Raw genomic sequence first — 18,431 nt, forward strand, 5'->3', positions numbered from 1 at the left:
CATGTTGCAATATTGTTTATCAACTCAAACCACTACCAAACTGTATGCTTGTTTCGTTACTAACAGCCTCGAAATTTACTGTAAAAAAACTACTGCACTCCCCAACAATTTGCAACGCATGTTTCATATTATTATGATTCATTTCTTTGCCAGTTTCATTTTAAAGGCAAAATGAGAAATACAAAGAAAACATGATGAATTTTTAGTTGTCCGCCAAAAGGGCTTTTAACTTCTGCTTCTTCGAGATTAAACGTCTCTTGTCTTTCGTTTTATGACGTATCGACTTTGGCGTGGGAGGCTTCGGGACCTGCATGGATTCTGCCCGCGCAACATTGTTCGTCAATTTCTTTTTCTTCGTTTTCGGTTTTGTAACTTTTGGTTTCGTCTCAATGACGTCAAAAACTTGTTGCCTCGGCTCCTCAACTTCGTCGCTGTTTTCCATCAGATGCTTTGATACTTTGGAAAAGTTGTTAAAATTTAATACTGGAAATAAACGAACGGACACCAATTAACGACTGAATTATCCGCCAGTGATTTCACATATATGCTTGTACCAATACTTCTTGAAATACAAAAATAATGAACGTGGTCGCGTTCACCAAAGTTACGGGTAATGCCCATTTATTTAGCCTTTATATACATTTTGCACCGATTCTAACCTTCTTCGTGGGAGTGGCCATTCCATAACCTGACCCCGCCCTTTTCTCCACCAATCGCAAGCATTCCTTTGACGTCGGGGTTTGCATGAAAGCAATGAACCATGCCCTGAAAATTTTGTAACCATTTGGAATTGAGACCTTGTTGCCGTTAAGCATTTGAACTGACCGTTACGTTGCGCTTGTTAACAAAAAAAAAACAGTTTGTAAAGTATTGCTTTCGTGCTGTACAGTTGAATTTTTTAACACAAAAAAACGCACTTAACAAGCCTTTGTCTTATTAACTATAACATAACTGTGTCAAACAAGCCCACCATTTTTAAATCTTTTTCCAGCAGTGAAGTATAATTGTGATTATTCCCATCAATCCTCCAAGTCTTTAACGACCCGTCGCTGGAGGCGCTGAAGAGCAGACCGGACGACATGGTAAGGGATGGGATGGCCATATCGTGTGCTTGCCAACTCATTAAGTGGGTTTTTGGCCTCCGTGCGTCAAAGTAATAGATCGTTCCACTGTCGCTGCTGCCCTGTAAGTAATTCAGGTTTAAGCTTGAGAATATTGTGATAGACGGATCTAAATTCGTTAGGGTTAACATCAGTTTTTAGGATTCGGCCGAATCCCAATACGAGTAAGCATCCTACTCAAATTGTGACATCCTAGTGTAATTGGAAATTTGCAAAATCCAAAGCAGTTTATCGCTAAAGCGTCCGTGTGTTTTTTGCTGCAACAATTCAATTAGTGTTATGCAATACTTCCGCCATACATTAACGGGATTTTTCTGGCCTTTTCTTTGAAAGCAGGTAGTTTTCTCTTCGGATAACGCTTATGCTCATTTGTTGAACTATTGACGTGACTTCAGGGTTTGGCCTCGGTTTACATTAAGGAAAATCTCTTGTTTTGTGACGCAATATGCTTGGGTCAAACTAAGGTCATACTCACTGCAAAGTATGTGGTTTGTTGTGGATTCCAAGCCAGTCTCTCCACTTCTCCGTCTATTTTCCATTTAACTGTTGCCGTTTCTTCACTTCTTGCATCGAGCAAAAGAACGCGTCTGCGATAAAAAGAGTTCAAAACATTACGAGGAATCTTCAGGACATCCAAGAGCAGCATGGTCGGAACGGCATTGAAGGAAGTAACATTTTGCAATATATTCTCTCATTTCCAACCCAATGTATTGAGTGTGGGAAGAACGCCCAGTCTAGCCGACAAGTAATCTTTCACAATCCTGCTCCATGACCGTTGTTCAGGTTTTGACATCTTGGATGCAAATTAACCAAAAGTATATGCGGGTTTCGTAACTGAACGTAGGCAGTCAAAACAGCCACTTCAATTAACCAATCCTGCAAGAAAAAACCGCCGACATTCCACAAAACCAGCCCAACCAGAAGCAGACGTCGCTTTTATAAAAACGTTTTTTCTCCAAATGCGCCGAACACACATTAAACGTTTCGCTTTACGTAAACAGATGAAAGATACGCGGAGATCGAGAAAGCAACTTCTTGTTAACCGTTTTCATGCCCCACAATCGCGGGACATCTGCAGCTGGGGCTCAATAAACAAATCGATGCATTTGCGCCACTTAAATGGTTTAACGAATAGTTACAGAAAATCTTAAAGCTGCGCAACACATTGAACTTGCTCCTACATAACCCAGTTTTTATACCGATATGCGGTTTCTAATGATGGCCACGTGCTTTCTCTTGCGTTTAAATTCAACAGCAAATAGTCATTGTGAACCGATTGCTTTTACGAAGAGGACATTCTCATAGAGAAAAATAATGTAATGAAATCTATACCTTCACCAAAGGAACGAAACAGAAGGTATTACTAAACCAGAATAGGTCACTTAATTTATGGTACAACGCATTGTTAATTTGGACGTTCCTGACTTTTCTACAGTCGGGAAAAACAAAATGCACAACGGTCAATTAGGAGCTGAAAGTGAATTACGGGTTGCAAATGTTGGTTTTAAAAGTTTAACTGCTCCTTGCATCAGTGCACGTTAGCCCGCAAAGGGGATTAGGCCGATTATCGCTAAAACGTTTCAAGGTTTAGGAATGTTGTTAAGATAGCAAGCAGGTATAATACCGGATGCGTGATCAGCTGTGCATACAGAATGCACGCTCCCGAAATGCACACCCTGTTTGTTGCAACAACATGAAGTTGGTTTGAGCCAAAAGGGCCAAAGTTGGGGTATTTGTAAAACAAACCGTGGGTACGAGTGACTATTTTTATCCAAACGAAAACGAAAGCGGCCAACCTTTATGCTTTGTTGTTAGACCACACAGAAGTTTCGTTTTATTGACAAAATGTGACATATACAAGAGTAAAATGAACATTTCTCTAATAACCCACCCCCTTTAGTTTTAAACCCCAATATGTGGATTACTGCCAACTTTTTATAATTTACATTATACATGTGGTATCGATGGTAAAATGTGCAGTGATTGCAGTTAAAAGCTTATAACACGCGGTGTATGCCAATTTGTAAATTTCTTAAGTTAAACAGATTCGTTTCAACGAGACAGTCCAACAAAACAAGATATTTTTACAAACAAACCAATATGTCACAGTGAAAACGAACCAAATCTGTCAACTTAAAACACCCTCCATCTTCATTAAACTGGCTCAAAAACACCAAGGGTTTTTTCAGTTAGTGATTTACATCATGTTAAACAACACTGTTGGTCGACCGACTCTCACAGGGGCCTCGCGTGTGTCAATACACTTGATCCGGTTTCCATGTTTTAATTGCTCGGAGCTCACCATGATTAACAGTGATTAGACAGGCAGCCTTCGAGAGTTGTACGACCGGTTTACACAAGGCTGCTTCTTGGGGTCAAAGTCTGAACTCGTCGTGTTTCAGCTGAGAATACGCTATATACCCTCAACTAACAACGAATTAAACAATATTTTTTTTGTGTGAAAAGTTTGGGCACCGGTGAAAAAGTAAAGGCATTGCATACATTTGTTATTAATCTCATGTACAAACATTAGTTTGTTCATAAAAAAAATTAATATTCATTGAAAATGTCCTGATCTACTTTCGTGTCAGTTTTTCATGATGTTTACGGAAAATTCTCTTTCAATTAACTTGATCTTCACGGACTTTAACGTGAACTTATCGCTACAATAATGCAGACCACCATGGTCGTAAAAATGCAACGCACCTTGCACCATTTGGCGACACAACCATATTAGCGAAATTTCGAAACCATGCTGTTCTTTAAGAACCAAGGAGCAGAGAAAAAAAATAAATTCAAAAATGTTTATATTTGCAGAGGAGACGCCACATATGAACCGTCACAACCTCAGCAATTGTTTTGATACACTGGAAAAAGAAGCATGACGTCACGTGCTGCACCAAGTCAGACATTGCCATAAATTCCTCCGTCGCCCATAAGCGCAAGTGCCGCAAGTTCGCAAAGGTATTAACCTAAAAAACGACGCCCACAGCCCTGTTTACCCTGGGATGAAGGTAACTGTCCGTGTACCGCGCCTCTGTGTAGTGATGCGTGGCGAGGTCAACCTCAAGGTGAAACTACACGAGTTGTCGAGGACCTGAGGTTTGGTTATACTGGGATCGGTTACTTTGGCGCGTGCCGGTTGCGGCTGATCGAGTTACATCAACTTCACCACCTTTAAACTGAGTTTGTGTCGCCCTAAAACTTTGCTTTAACGATCTACGTAAAAGTCTACTTTCCCATTTTCACAAAAAAGAACAAATGCCACGTTACGTCACTGGTAAAATGCTTTAAATGTGTTACAGGTCGTATAAGAATGCAATCCAGTTCCTTTTCCAACAGAATCAAATCCTGCAAACGCATGTTAATTGAACTATAACAGGATTTCCATCGGAAACAATTGGAATTAATAGAGCTAAAACCGCTTATCGTCATGAAAGAAATGTCATACATCAATAATACGTTTCTCCCGGACACAATTGGCCAACATTTCTTACACTTTTGTATCATCGTCAGGTTTCCGCAACCGTCTGTTAACAACCAACCCCTTCCTCAACTCCAGGCAACGTTTCCGATGAAAGTTATTCTGAGTTGGAGGCAACGACCCACGTGGTACGAGATTGAAATGGAGATTGTGTGACCACATCCAAAAACCATGGATTTAGGCCGACTTCCAAAAACCATGGATTTAGGCCGACTTCCAAAAACCATGGATTTAGGCCGACTTGATATCATTCTCATTGTCAATAAAACGAAAGAAGCGCATACGTTACGCTGTTTAACAAAATACCCAAAAACGATGTTTCACTGCGTGAGTTTTGGCAACGCGAATGTGAAAAAAAAGCAGAACAGATTTATTGAAACCTAAAGAAATGATTTTAATTGAAGACTGAATTGGTTTAAATTTATTTTTCCATGCTAAACGCGCATGGGTATTAGTTACAAAGTGTTTATCCAACATTAACTTCGGGATCAACGTTAGAGGACGGTGTGCAGATTTGCAAGCGTTCTTTGTTTTGCATTTTTTGTGCTGTTTATTCTCAAAGATTAACATCAATGTTTCCCGGGATACCAAGAACTGCATTTACCTGAGACATACAAACACCTTAAGATGGTTCACTACCCACAAACGACATAGAAAGTGTACATGAATGGAACACAAAATGATCTTTCAAAGCGCCGACCGCCGCCAAAGTCGACTGACATTCTCCATTTCATGACAATTTATCAGCGACTGTCTTCAAACATTCGCAGTTTCAGCTTTCCGCACAACCACACCAGTCGTTTGCAGAATGGCGAAATGCAGTCAATCGACCTCCTTTTGCACCAGCGAGGCGAAAGTGGGTAAAGCGACGGAGGTTTTTGGTTTATTGAAGGTCTAGACGCGTGCCGGCGAGTCTGCACGATCCGTTCTCATTTTTCCGCATTTTTACATCCCGACAAACGAAAAACCGCGTCTGGTGCGAAGACGCGACGGAGAAGACAACTTTTTGTGGCCACTAGCAAGTATTTGGTGCAGAGGTATTGCGGCAGGTGAGACGATATGGGTCAGCGTAGAAGACTTATGATTGACATTGCTATGCTGGAGGTATAGCATTGTTTCGGGAGGGTAGTTTTACAGAAGCACATTTTGTGAATTTGCGATCAGGTGAAAGTTGATATACACCGGTTTATCAACATTTTATGGTGCTTTGTCGAAGTATTTCCATCTTGGGTTGGAAACTAATGACACGCGAGATGGTTATATATGGTATAAGTGGTTTATGAGTTCATACTTCAATACTTTTCTATATGTCCGGGATTTGTTCAGTCAGGGAAGAACTTTAAAAACTGGGTGCTATTTATTAGTCTCATTTTTTATATATTAAAATCATTTAAACGCCAATCAAAATAAAATCTAAATAATTAGGGCAACGCGACACAATGGTGATAAAAAAGGTATTTTGGTTTGCGTGTGTGTGTGGGCACGAGAAGTCATTAACATTTTGTAAACTGGAATAGGTTCAAAAGCTTGCTGACCCCATTATTCACACTTTACGCTGTATCAACGACATTGGAAAGGGATAGAGTCAACTTGTTCTCGCGTCTGGCTTTAAATAGTTCATTCGTCGGCGTGTTTGCTGGTCTGGGTAACTTGCTGTATCAGTCACTACACAAATATGAAGGTATACCGCTGTTAGAAATTAAAAAGCACAAACTACCGAAACGAATGCTGACAGACATGGTTATGTGGTTTATGAATGTAGACTTACACGACGTTTTTCAACATTCGTTTTTAGGGTGTACGATATGTGCATTTATTCTAAGCATTACATCGTACTTGTGTCATGGCGGATGCACAAATCCCCATAATGGATCTTAATTATTTTGTGTTCAGGGCGTAATACAGGGATTGGTGTCAACAGAAGATTATTGCACTGATTTTGTTCCTTACCAGTAACGTAAACCGAGCTTTACCAAATTCCTGCATGTCCGCTTTGCCCCAAACACACATATCAGACATTGCATATTGGTGGAGGACAGTATATGACGGGTCAACAAATTGACCGTGTCGACAGAGCTTTGATGGCGTGCGCCGGTAGCGCCCTAAAATCTTTCAACGCATTTTGGGCTCGACCGAAACCAACAATCCACTTCCTGTCACATTTCTATTTAACTTTTCACCAAAATAAACTTTACTCCACTTAACAGTATAAACTGGTTTCAGTGCTTGTTGGTTACTGTGAAGAAAATGACGTGAATAATACTAATGTCACATGACTTACCCGTCGCACGCTCCGCTGAGCAGGCACGTGACCTCGCCCGGTCTCCACTCGATGCTCTGCACCTGCAACAAACACCAAGTGTGACGCAACAGAACCGTTCTGTGATGTAACTAAGTAGTGAGCACGTCGGTAATTGCAACGCAAACACGTTTTATCGTTTGAACTAGGAGATAAAAGAAATAGCTTCCGTTGCCTCGTGTGTAACTTCTAGTTTATTTCGCGAACATCTGGTTTATCGCGTTTTATGATGCAAACCAACAAACGGAGAGCTCAACATTTACAAACCCAATAGGACAAACTTCTATTTCAAGTAACAGATATTGCTGACAGGTAGGATTCGTTTTGTTTGAATAAGAAAGGCGGGTGCTTTGTTATAAAGTGTACCGAGTTTTTCTGAATTCAATTCAAGCCAAACGACACATTTATCAAAAATACCAAGTACGTACCCGAAAAAAATATGCCGTGATTAAAACATTGTCAAGCGTTTGGCTTCTACTGCTACTGAACCTCATGGTTGTTCTTTTCAAAAAAAGAACTTATAAGTACACACATCAACAATTTTGTGGTTTTTCACCCGGCTTTGACATTCGTCAAGTTTCAAGAACAATACGTCTATTCTCCACACAAGTATTTAGTCGTTTTTTTTTCGGTTTGCTCATGGCCCCACGTCGCCTGTCCAGTAGTAGGACAACGGAACAGTTCAGTTGCCAATTCTGTGCCTCCAACATTTCACCGATAAGTTCAAACCGCCCCCGAGTCCATTTTTGCGCCAAACGCTGACTCCCGCGAACCGCACAAACGTCAGACCCGCCTGTGATTGTGACGTCACAATTGTTAAAGGGTGTGGCAAGGGTAGGGCGTTCTGGAATGATCCGGTTATGTGAGGAATTTAATGTGAGTGGGCTCAGTGGGTACCCAAGAGGTCACATGCTCGACGGACACGTAATGGCGTCGTAAAATTTACCGTCAATCCGGCAGGGTTATGTAAACTTTGTCTGCCTGGGTCTTGACTTGTTTCGTCTTTCGAAACTGTAGCGCGGATTCAGGGAGAGAAGATCGTCGTAAAAAACAATGGTCAAATCCTAAATATGTCAAGCACACCGAAACGTAAACAAACAACTATTCTGATCAACCAATAACAAATGGCTACAAGCATGGTGGCTGAAACTGGTCGTCGCTTTTACGTTAAACGCTTGCGAAAAACAAACATTTAAACGTGAGCGATCCGCAACTACGGTTAAGAAGCATGGGTATTGCGTTCTAACAACTTAGCTGAAATACGTACTGTGCAAAAATTCAACTGCGGTGTTTCATGCGTAACACTGGACAGGTCTGGGCACGTTTTACAAAGTAACAACAGAATATAAGCGCCCTTGGGCCAAACAAGACGCAATTTACAAGTCCGCTTTTGATGGTAAGTTGCGTTTTGCCTGTGGTCTGGCCTTCTTAGTAATCAGTGACACAGTTTTGGTGTGAGTAAGTCCTCTCCCATCGCGAATAAACCACATTCAGACGCAAATATAAACTTTCAGACGTGAGTTTGACAATAACCCTTTGTGGCGTCACAATTTGAGTCAAGATAAGATGAGAGGTATGTTTTCGTGCGGCCAACAACTTGTCAACAAAAGGAGGGATCGGATCCCTTTAAAAGTTTCTTTGTGTTTTGGGATTCCACTTGATCGGAGCCACGTCATAAAAAGGTGTTTTCCGGAGGTTTTGAATGTTTTGTTTTGCGTAAAGTTATTTGACTGGCGGAAGTAGATTTTGTACATTTGTAGATTTTGTCGCACTTCTAAAAACTCACAATCTTCGCCAGGGATAGGTTGTAATGCATATTGAAACAGTTGCTAAAGACATTGGGTGCACGTTTTAATGGTGCTTGCGGGTGTGGGGAAAGCAGTTTTTTACAGAAAACAGTGAATTGCGTCAAAACAATAGCGCCAAGCAAATCTCCCTAATCTATACAGTTTAAATAAAAACCTATGACTATACGCAAGACTATGGAAACAAGTAAGAGGCATCACATAATCTTGTGTTCGTTACTTCTTTTCGCCGACTTAAACGCGCTTATGGTACGGCTTTAAAACTGCCACTATGACTAACTAGCACTAAAAATTCAAAGTGCGCAAATAATTGTTAGATGGTCGAGGATTTGTTGCAACTTGCCCCTTAATCGTTGTGAGCGTAATCCCTGAAATCCCCTAAACCAACTGTTTATGTCTGACTTTCTGCTTCGCCTCAAAATATTGTAAAGAGAATTAAAAACTGTTGACCTTCAGTTTAATCCATACCAGATCTCCGGACTTTAGGTGCAATAAGTCTATTGGAGTGAAATTTAATAGCTAAGTTTAGCGGAAACTTTGGTCAACTGGGTGTAATTGCAGAAAATTATACCACAAATAAAGGAAATGTAGGATTTGTGACACGTCTTAAAACCCTAAATCCTGTATTGGAGCGGATTGTAATATTTGGAAAGCGCTGCTTTTCATCATGGCGGCATTTGCTTGTAATAAATTGCTGTTTCGCAACCTCAAATCTTTGTCGCCCTGCGTTGAAACAAATTCGTGCACTGTACAACGGAAGCTCGGTATGTGTAACAAGCAGTGGTAAACATGTATTTGCCAAGTGATCGATACTGTATTCCAATACACGGCACTTCGACGGCAGACAAATGTCAACAAGGACTCAATAGCAGTGAAATTGTATCACGTCACACAATTTGAACGGAACGAAATCCTGACTACACTCAACTACACGTGTAACAACTTTCATGTAATTTCATCCGTAAAACCAAAAACCTTTTGATGAAAAACCGTGAAGGTGGTGCAACGTTATGTAGCATTGTATGGAAGGAGTTAAAACAGCAGAAAATACAAAAAAATGACATACCAACTGCATGAACTTGGCTACCTAAAAATAAACAAACCATACAAAAGCATCTTCATCAAACACGACACCACTAAACACCATCCACAGAGGAGGTTGGACCACCTCACAGAGAGACTCCACCAAAACCGGGTCAACGGCACATGCATCACAATGGCGTCGACGTCACAATTCTCACCGCGAGAGACCGGTTGGGGGTTACGCAATAATAGGACAAACACGCGACGTGATGTTGGCGGGTAGTCGAGTTGGATGTTACTCGCAGCGAAAGGGAAGGAGTGCTTAGGGATGCTGGTACTAGCTTATTTCAACACTCGTATTAGTGGCTTGCAATAAAGGTAGTTTCGGAAAGTTATGTATGAGGGTAATTTGTAACGAGGAAAGTAGGGAGATCTTAGAGTGGAGTGGAGTTTAAGAGAGAGCACAGAACAGCGGTAGCTGATAGAAATGTGATACGCGTACAATCATTTGGCTTTTAATTATATTTGCCTTGGTTAGTTAATATCAATCCCGCATCGCGCTGCTACGACTTTCCTTCGTAATCTCATGAAAACATGTTTCTTCTATCAGGAATTGTCAATGAATCTAAAATTAGCACACAAACAGGAGCGAAAAAAACAAGTGTCCGCGAATGTTATGACGTAAATGACACAGCGCAGGCAAGACCGAAAAATGGGATTTGTACTGACAAACGACCTTGATTTAACTCGTTCTAACCGGAGCAACGTTGGCAATCCACCAACACGTAATCGCTTTATAGTTGTGTGGGCGGAAAGAATTTCTAACACAAAGGAAAGTATGGTTAATGAGAAGTTACCCGCACCACGGAAATTCGAAATCACTGAAGTGTATGATAAGTTCCCAGGGTGGTCACATGCATCGTTTAGTTCTCGGATTGTGGAATTTATGAAGAAGTTCACACAAATCAATAGCACTTAACAAAAAAAAAACTATTTTTATGGTCGCTTTCTCTTGCAAGGCAAAAGTACTTGGGCAGAAACCTGTGCTCGTTTTGTGCACAGATAAACAAAAATATATGCACATAAGAGAAGTTGTTGGTGTTATAAACATTTTTAAATTTTTAAAGGAGACAAACGACTTATTCGAAACACAAGAGATCTTGATCGATGGAATATATTCGCTAACAAAGCGCCAGCAAAAATCAAACTTGACTTCAATTGCGCGGACGCACCCTGTAATCGACGGGGCGCCGGCAGCGAAACGCAATAACTCACAAATATATCGGCCAACTTCGTCTGCGGGGTCTAAGCATGAGAAATTGGGCGCCGGGTATGGTTTGAATTAGGACTGGCCCGACTCGCTTGTGCTGCGTACGCAAACACAAGAAACAGTAAATCTCTTCGGCGTATGTGTATTACGACAGCGCGCGGAATTTTGATGAAGGTTCGGCTCAGCACTTGTAAATAGTGGCCCGCCTCGTATTGAGAACGCAGTGTCGGAGTCTTGACAGTGAGATGAGTTTTTTTGATGAAGAGGTCGCCCACTTACGGCTTGGTTCATGGCGTATTGAAAGGTCGCTCATAAACAGTGTTGACTCGTGTGTATCTTGTGGCACAAGTCGAAGGTTTTGAGACAGAATGGTTAAGTTTTCACGTAGAACAAGCGTGTACAGTTAACAAACAGACATTCATTTCAAGCAATTCATGTGTGTGTGGGAAAACTGAGTGAGGAATACGATTTTTAACTTTGTTCAGCACCTGTGTGTCTTTGGCAGACTTGGTGGTAAATCAAACATGTTAACTTATCTCACGCATTCGCAACATTGTCGCAAGTTTGCCAAACAAAGCTAATGACTAACCCAACACTTTCTGTGACAAGTGAGTAGTTTTACCGTTACATTTTCCTGTAACGCTATTAAATTAGAACTATGAGACGGCTCTTCTGGCAAACAGTTTCAACGTTTCGATGTGCCACATTCTGCTGCATAGCAACCGAAATGTTGAAATACACAACTATATTTAACAGAACAGATGTAATAAATATGTCTGGCAGCATCCGCAATGAACTTTTAAGTTGTGGATAAGATGTTTATTTACCAATATTACCTTCTTTTTACAAGTGATCACAACAGCTGGACGGCGTAGCATTTGGTTTGACAATGGCCTTAAAGCGCATGTGTCAGTGTTTAACTGTGATAACTATCATGTCAATAACACTTGCAAGCGAACTTCGGAAAACCGAGAGTCAATCTGCCGCGCTAAGGACTTCCCGCAAAAATTTTTCAAAGCCTGGAAAACACATCGGACTTGCGCTTGCAATGGATGTGGCGGATGGAGATGTATTTAAAACCAAACTCGTCCATACTGCGCGTACCAAAGTCTGTGGAAGCTTTGCGGTGCCACACGACGGCTTTTACACCTTCACAGTGAAAAGAAAGCGGAAAACAGATGTATTTGCCGTCAATATTACGGACGGCGTCGAAATGATGGAAACAGTGCGGTTTCACGAACGGAAGCGAAACGCCAAGACGAGGGAATATTATTTAGACCAAGGAGACAGGTAATGACAGTGAAAGTTAACTTTGCCTGCGTTAAACAATGCTCTTAAACTGCAACACAAACGCGCTGTGATTCTGCGAAAACAGAGCCTTGACATTTATACGCACAAAATCCCGGTATTGAACCACTTCTGTTCGTAAACTTTTAACTGGAGGTAGAGGTAGAACCACAGCTGCTTGGAACGTTGCGACTTCGGGCGATAAGATCATCTCTTTTCCTTCGAACTTCGTGGGGATTTAAACTCGCGGTGGGCTGTGAGACTGCGGGTCGTGCTCGAGCGTTTTTTTGATGGATTGCCCAACAGAGGTTGGGTTTAGTGGTAATTAGCGGCGCGTTTGTAAGTTGCTTCAAACCGCCTGGGCGGTATTGCCGACCGCTGTATTGTTCCACAGCAACAAAGACGTTAAAATTGGGTTTCAAGTGCCGCTAACTTTTAAAGGAATGCGCAAACTTTCTTTAACGTTTTGTAGCATTGGGACACGTGCAGTACCACAATGGTCAACAATGTCAGAAAAGTTTTCACATGATTGTAACCCCTCTTCCAACACATATACGTTCTGCCACTGCAACATAGACTTCTGATAGAATATAGCTTTGGAAGTATAGTAAATATGCCTATATTTTTGTTTTTGATTTTGATTTTCAAAAACCTATCGCCAATTATGTGGCCACTTAACACAGTCAACCGATACCAATCACCCCTTAAATTCCAAATAATATTAAAATAATATTTTAAACATGGCTAAGTACACCCCATTTCTGCACAATAAAATATAGTAATACTGTACCACAGCCGTGTGTGTACGTGGTGCACTGCGGGATACCTTACCATAAAGTTTGAAAATAGTTTTTGGGGTTACCGTAAAGCGACTTTACGACACATAAAAATCGTACGATAAAACCTAACGGCCGTCACGACCAAGAAACCGGAAACCGTTGCAGACAACACAGCACCATGCGGTTCTTTCCAAGATTTTTTGCGTTAAAGAAACTTTTAACAACCTCCGAGAAAGCTTTCCCTATGCGAACAGTAATTTTGATAAGATTTCAGCATTTATAATTAAAAAAGTGCTACAAATTCACTTTCCAACAATGATTCCAACATTTTTGCATGTGATAAGTGAGGTAAGTTACGCCGTTCGTTATGAGTATTCCAAATCCTCGCTGTAATAGCGATAAACGCACGCGCAAACATTGAAAAGCCTTGGTCGGACATCACGTATTTGGGGTGCGACAACGCAAGGCGAGCACAAGCGCGACTTCTGTGGTTTGATCTGCAAACATCGAAACACGTTCAGCCCGAGACGGTTTGGAACGTGCCGCCGGCTTTGTGCGTCCAGACAGCAGCGAAATTTTCGGCGGGCGCTGAGGTTCGGGCATAAACCGCATGCTTTTCGTGGCAGGTCGGGCAGAAGAGAGTGGTTGCGAACCGCAGCTGGTTCCTCGTTATGCCGACCTTATTTGGATGCGTATGGGTTTCACGTGAAAAAGGGTTTTTAATAGCAAGGTCAAGCGATAATTCAATACTTTGGAATTGAGGTTAATATCACGCAGGATCAGTGACGTTTTCCTTATAAGGTTACAGACAGCTGTGCGAATGTAGATCAACAATTTAAACCAATTATCCCAAAAATTCCATCGACCCCAATGCTATTTCACTACAATCATACGTTAATTATCCCTACGGAAGCAAGTGCTTTTATGGCTATAACGTGGCAAGTCAACCGTTAACATCGCTGGTCGATTGTAGTCAGCCCCATAAATTGATTATCAATTGTCATTTTTTACCAAACCAACTTGTTTTGCTTAATATTTGAATAGATGACAACGATTAAAGTTTATATGAGCAATGAATGCAGTGAATGGGTACACATGGTTACGGTTTTCTCTCCTGAAATTTCACCGTTATATTCTTCTAGAATTACATTTAACCTGTTTACACGTCTTTATAGAATTACATATATACTGGTGCATGATCACAGAAAACAACACGACAAGACAGGCGCCGGTGACGTCACGGGTATGTAATGTTTGTCTTGGGAAATTAATAAAGTCAGATCAATCCACTTTTGAACTTACAAATTGTTGACAATTATTTAAAAACATAAACTTCAAAATATTCAAAAACTTTGCATCGTTGGACAGTTTTTATTAGTGTAAATCGTAAAAATAAAGTTATTGGTAGTCGGTGTCATGCGAAAGGTAACGCTGAAATTTCATTTCAGAAAACCTTACTATAGTTTTGATTTAGAAACGTAGTTGTATGAACACTTAAAACGAAATCCTATTTTAATCGTTAAGTTTGTATCGTGGCAACTCACTCTTCTTTCAAGGACGGCGTGGATTGAATAGAAATCGTGGAAAGGGCAAAACCAAGGCCAGGCGTCACGCAGTTCGAGGGGAAACCCCCCAAAGCGGAGTGATAGCTTTTTCCGTGGCCTCGACAACCAGTTTTATCGGCGGGGAACAAAACGACTTCCACGACTCCCGAAAAGGCCGCGCAATACGAAACCGCGGCAGGATCGCCTTCGATCGCGTGTTCGTCAACGAGGGAGAGGGGTTTTCCCGCGAGCGAAACCAGTTCGAGGCGCCATCAAGCGGCATTTATTATTTCGCTTTCACGGTGGGAAAATACCCGCGCAAGACCCTGTCCGTTGCCCTCATGAAGAACGAGAACACTTTTCAGGTGATGGGTGGCGCTATCGTGCGAAAAATTAGGAAAATTATTGCATTCAACTTTGTGATGTCGTTGGTTTTAAAGTTCATATTTGTATTTTGTACTGCGGTGTTACAAATTACGGCAACATTTGCTTAACTTCAAGGCGACATTTTGTCATCCATTGGAATTTCTTGCTACAATGGAGACTACATATTTAAACTGACTCCAAATTACTAACCCATACGTGCAAAGTAGAAAGTACGAAAACTTTTTAACGTAATCAAATTTCGTGGCTTTTTTCCCGCAGATACTCGTATACAACGACAACAAATCGAACCGGCGTGAGATGCAAAGCCAGAACGTCATGCTCAAACTGCGCCAAGGCGACACCGTGTGGCTACGCAGCTACAACGCACCTGGCTACGCTGTGTTCAGTAACCATGGCAACTACATCACCTTCAACGGATACCTGATCAGCGCTATAACATCATGACGTCATATCGCGTAACGTACCTTTTCGCGATGGTCACGAAAAACACGCGACTGCGTTCCCGCGCGCAGGTCCCAAAGCGCCACCGTGCGGTCGGCGGACGAGCTTGCCAGAACGTGTCTAAAACAACACAAAAATAATATGTGTGATTTTAGCTGGTGTTTAAATGTGATCATTTTACGTTGATTTGTTTGTTAAATGTATCGTGTCTGCGCGCTGATAAGTGTTACCACAAGAAACCTAGACGAAATTTTTATTAAAAGATCATCTTTCAAAGAGTCATAGAGTTTTTTTTTATGTTTTAATATTTCACTCCACAGACAGTAAATTATATAGAGATGGAGAAAAGGTACAGCCATTGCTCATAAGTTATCAGACAGTGTTCGTTGCACAGCAGAACTCAAACAATAAAACATCATTCCCCTAAAATTGACACAACTAAATATTCATCACTATGTAGAGTTATTTAGCATCTCTTTAGCCAGAGAAGCAATTCACAGTTTAAAAGACCCCAAAATACTTTTTGTGACACTTTTTGCCCGATTAAATTTGTTGCATTATCTAATCTTATTAATTTCTGCAAGTGGTGATAACATTTTCCAACTACGGCAATGAACAGTTCATTATTTAATGGTATATGACAATACCTGGCTAAAGGGTTCCATGCCAGATCCATCACTGCATCTGAATGGCAAGATACAGATGGCTTCATCTTCCGCTGTCTTCGCTGTTAAAATTAAAATTTTAAATAGAACAACTTTACATGAAAAACACTTTGAAGTTCAAAGTTTGAACCTCACCAGTTTCACTCCAAGTGTAAATGCTGGCTCTATTGTGTTCAGAACATCAATGTCCCAAACCTCAATCAAGGAATTAATGTTTCCAATAGCAACAAAGTTTCCTTGTAAATACATAAATCACAGATAAAGAAGAAATAAAATGGAAAATGCAGCCTGGTATAAACCTGTGTTGGTTTCTTCTGTTTCTGCTCCTGCATCAAAATCCATCCATTCCATACACAAGGGGGCACTAGATAGAGGAATGTCATGATGAACATAGAAATCATGTGTGTCCTTGTTATACACTGTAAGGACATAAAAGCATGTATAATATTAATTCCATCTGCTTGTTAAATTACCAAAAACTATTGCAAGCCAAAGTTGAAAGACACATATCACTGTTATCATGCCATTACAGACATTTTTGTACGCATGATTTGTAAACATATGTAATCATCATCTTTTAAACAATAAATATTAATGGGTAATGATGTTAGTTAATGCACAAAGGCTGTCACAACAGTTTTTTTGCATTAGATTCCTTCAAACCCAAATAATACCCCACCATGTATTTCAAGCAAGCTGCAATCCCTTTCGCATCTTCCACATACAAGAAGGTTGTCACCTTTGTTTAATTTCAATGCCTCCTTCTCGACAAGTTCATTTTCAGACTGCGGACAAAACAGTTGTAAAAAACATATGCAACTGTACATGAGAACAAACCTCATCAGAAGCATCCTTGTTTTTTTTTAGATATGGGTCGTCGTCATTGTTTGAAAAGACAATCAGGCTTGACAGACCAGGTTCATTGCTAACATCTAATAAAATTCATTAACAGTTAGATCTCAGTGATGAAATGCACCTGTAGGTTCTGCGTCTAGTGTACAATGATGTTCTACATATGATAGAAACCACAAATGTAGATCCAGTTGGGTAACATCACTGAGCTATGATACATGTGAAAAAACGCACCTACCCTGATTTAACAGTGATTCTCACATTAGACCATTTGGTGTTGTATGGCACAGCATTTAGAGAATACTTATGCACAATTGTACACTAGACCCGAATTGCATTAAGTGCCCAATGAAAGCAAAAACAAATCACCAACCTTCTTCATCGTCATAGTTGTCCAAATCAAACTCCTTTAAATCATCATAATCTTCCTCTTCTGTTTTGATCTACACATAAAAAGCGATTTTGTATTGGTTTAAGATAGACCTACATAGCAGCCAGACTGCAAAAAATGTCAATAAATCCTCTTTTACCGATAATCCGCGCAATATTAATTAGCTAATGCATTAACATACAAAAAAACGTTGTGATCGTCTGCACAATTAACGATCCCCAAAACAAAATCCTCCGCGCAAAAAACAAATTTTTCAATCTGGCATAGCAGGTGTAATATTTCAACTGTGCACACAAGAAAGTCACACATTTTGTGATTCTGCTTCGCTCTCATCACTGTCATCAGATTCTGATTCATCTGGGTCTTGCTTGAGTTTGGAACTATAAAAAATTAATGGGCTGAAATAATAAATTTCACCAAGTTTTCCATTAAATTTTATCATTAACCTAGTTAACAAAACTATGATGCCAATTTTAAACTTAAATGAAATGCATATTGAACAGATTAAGACAATCAACAGCAACTAATCTGACAATACTTTCACATCTTATCATTCACACAACAGTTTTCCCTTCAATCTTTGGTGAAAAATAATGTGCCTAAAACAATGCTAACAATTTGCATTTTACCTTCCCTCTTCAATTGCTTGTTGTACTTCATCTTTAGAAAGCTGAATTTTATCGGGAACCAATTTGGCAGCTTCACGCTTTACCCAACGCAAGCAAAATATCTGGCTGCTACCACCAGGAGCAGTTTCGCCATCTTCAATGTCCATTACAACAAGTACATGAGAAATACCATTGAACAATCAGCAACCAAAACAAAACAAATCCGCGAACCAGCGTGGAACATTTTCGCGTAATCCGGACCGAAGCAGTTTATATATAAAAAGGGGGTTTGAGTTGCCCAACAACTGGCCAACTTGTTTCTCTGTGGCTGCTACCCTGGAAGACTTGATATTAAACTGAATGAACAGAAAAGGCATAGTTTGTAATTGCGTGTTGTTTGGAACTAGAGCAGTACTGCAGCATGCTAGCAAACTGAACATAAGCAGGTGACGACACCGCATTTGGTTATGTTATC

At 40.6% G+C, this 18,431-nt stretch overlaps 2 protein-coding genes across 2 annotated transcripts; one reads left to right on the plus strand and one right to left on the minus strand.

Annotated features, from left to right (window-relative positions):
* Window positions 1–125: 125 nt before the first annotated feature.
* LOC145912644 (periodic tryptophan protein 1 homolog) lies at window positions 126–18,149 on the minus strand. Its single transcript, XM_083000188.1, has 14 exons — window positions 17,978–18,149; window positions 17,656–17,728; window positions 17,331–17,400; window positions 16,943–17,037; window positions 16,785–16,890; window positions 16,405–16,524; window positions 16,241–16,341; window positions 16,088–16,167; window positions 15,464–15,560; window positions 6,887–6,948; window positions 1,597–1,708; window positions 971–1,183; window positions 660–765; window positions 126–456 (listed from the first exon to the last, which is right to left on the minus strand). Exons 1-14 carry the CDS (start codon window positions 18,121–18,123, stop codon window positions 203–205), a joined length of 1,635 nt encoding a protein of 544 aa, XP_082856314.1. The 5' UTR covers window positions 18,124–18,149; the 3' UTR covers window positions 126–202.
* Window positions 11,856–15,467, plus strand: LOC145912645 (uncharacterized). Its single transcript, XM_083000189.1, has 4 exons — window positions 11,856–12,292; window positions 14,244–14,311; window positions 14,625–14,977; window positions 15,258–15,467. Exons 1-4 carry the CDS (start codon window positions 11,892–11,894, stop codon window positions 15,441–15,443), a joined length of 1,008 nt encoding a protein of 335 aa, XP_082856315.1. The 5' UTR covers window positions 11,856–11,891; the 3' UTR covers window positions 15,444–15,467.
* Window positions 18,150–18,431: the final 282 nt, after the last annotated feature.

Source organism: Ascidia mentula, chromosome 8 (genome assembly GCF_947561715.1).
Source record: "Ascidia mentula chromosome 8, kaAscMent1.1, whole genome shotgun sequence".
NCBI classification, from domain to species: Eukaryota; Metazoa; Chordata; class Ascidiacea; order Phlebobranchia; family Ascidiidae; genus Ascidia; species Ascidia mentula.

What these genes read in the sequence shown, in the direction of transcription:
- LOC145912645 (XM_083000189.1), top strand. Translation starts at nt 11,892, where the DNA reads ATGGCCTTAAAGCGCATGTGTCAGTGTTTAACTGTGATAACTATCATG. An exon ending in TATTTAGACCAAGGAGACAG is followed by an intron (nt 12,293 to 14,243) that starts GTAATGACAGTG and finishes ACGTCTTTATAG; the next exon opens with AATTACATATATACTGGTGC. An exon ending in AGAACGAGAACACTTTTCAG is followed by an intron (nt 14,978 to 15,257) that starts GTGATGGGTGGC and finishes TTTTTCCCGCAG; the next exon opens with ATACTCGTATACAACGACAA.
- LOC145912644 (XM_083000188.1), bottom strand. Translation starts at nt 18,123, where the DNA reads ATGGACATTGAAGATGGCGAAACTGCTCCTGGTGGTAGCAGCCAGATA. An exon ending in GCGAAGCAGAATCACAAAAT is followed by an intron (nt 17,401 to 17,655) that starts GTGTGACTTTCT and finishes TTTTATGTGTAG; the next exon opens with ATCAAAACAGAAGAGGAAGA. An exon ending in TGGAAAAAGATTTAAAAATG is followed by an intron (nt 766 to 970) that starts GTGGGCTTGTTT and finishes CAAAATTTTCAG; the next exon opens with GGCATGGTTCATTGCTTTCA.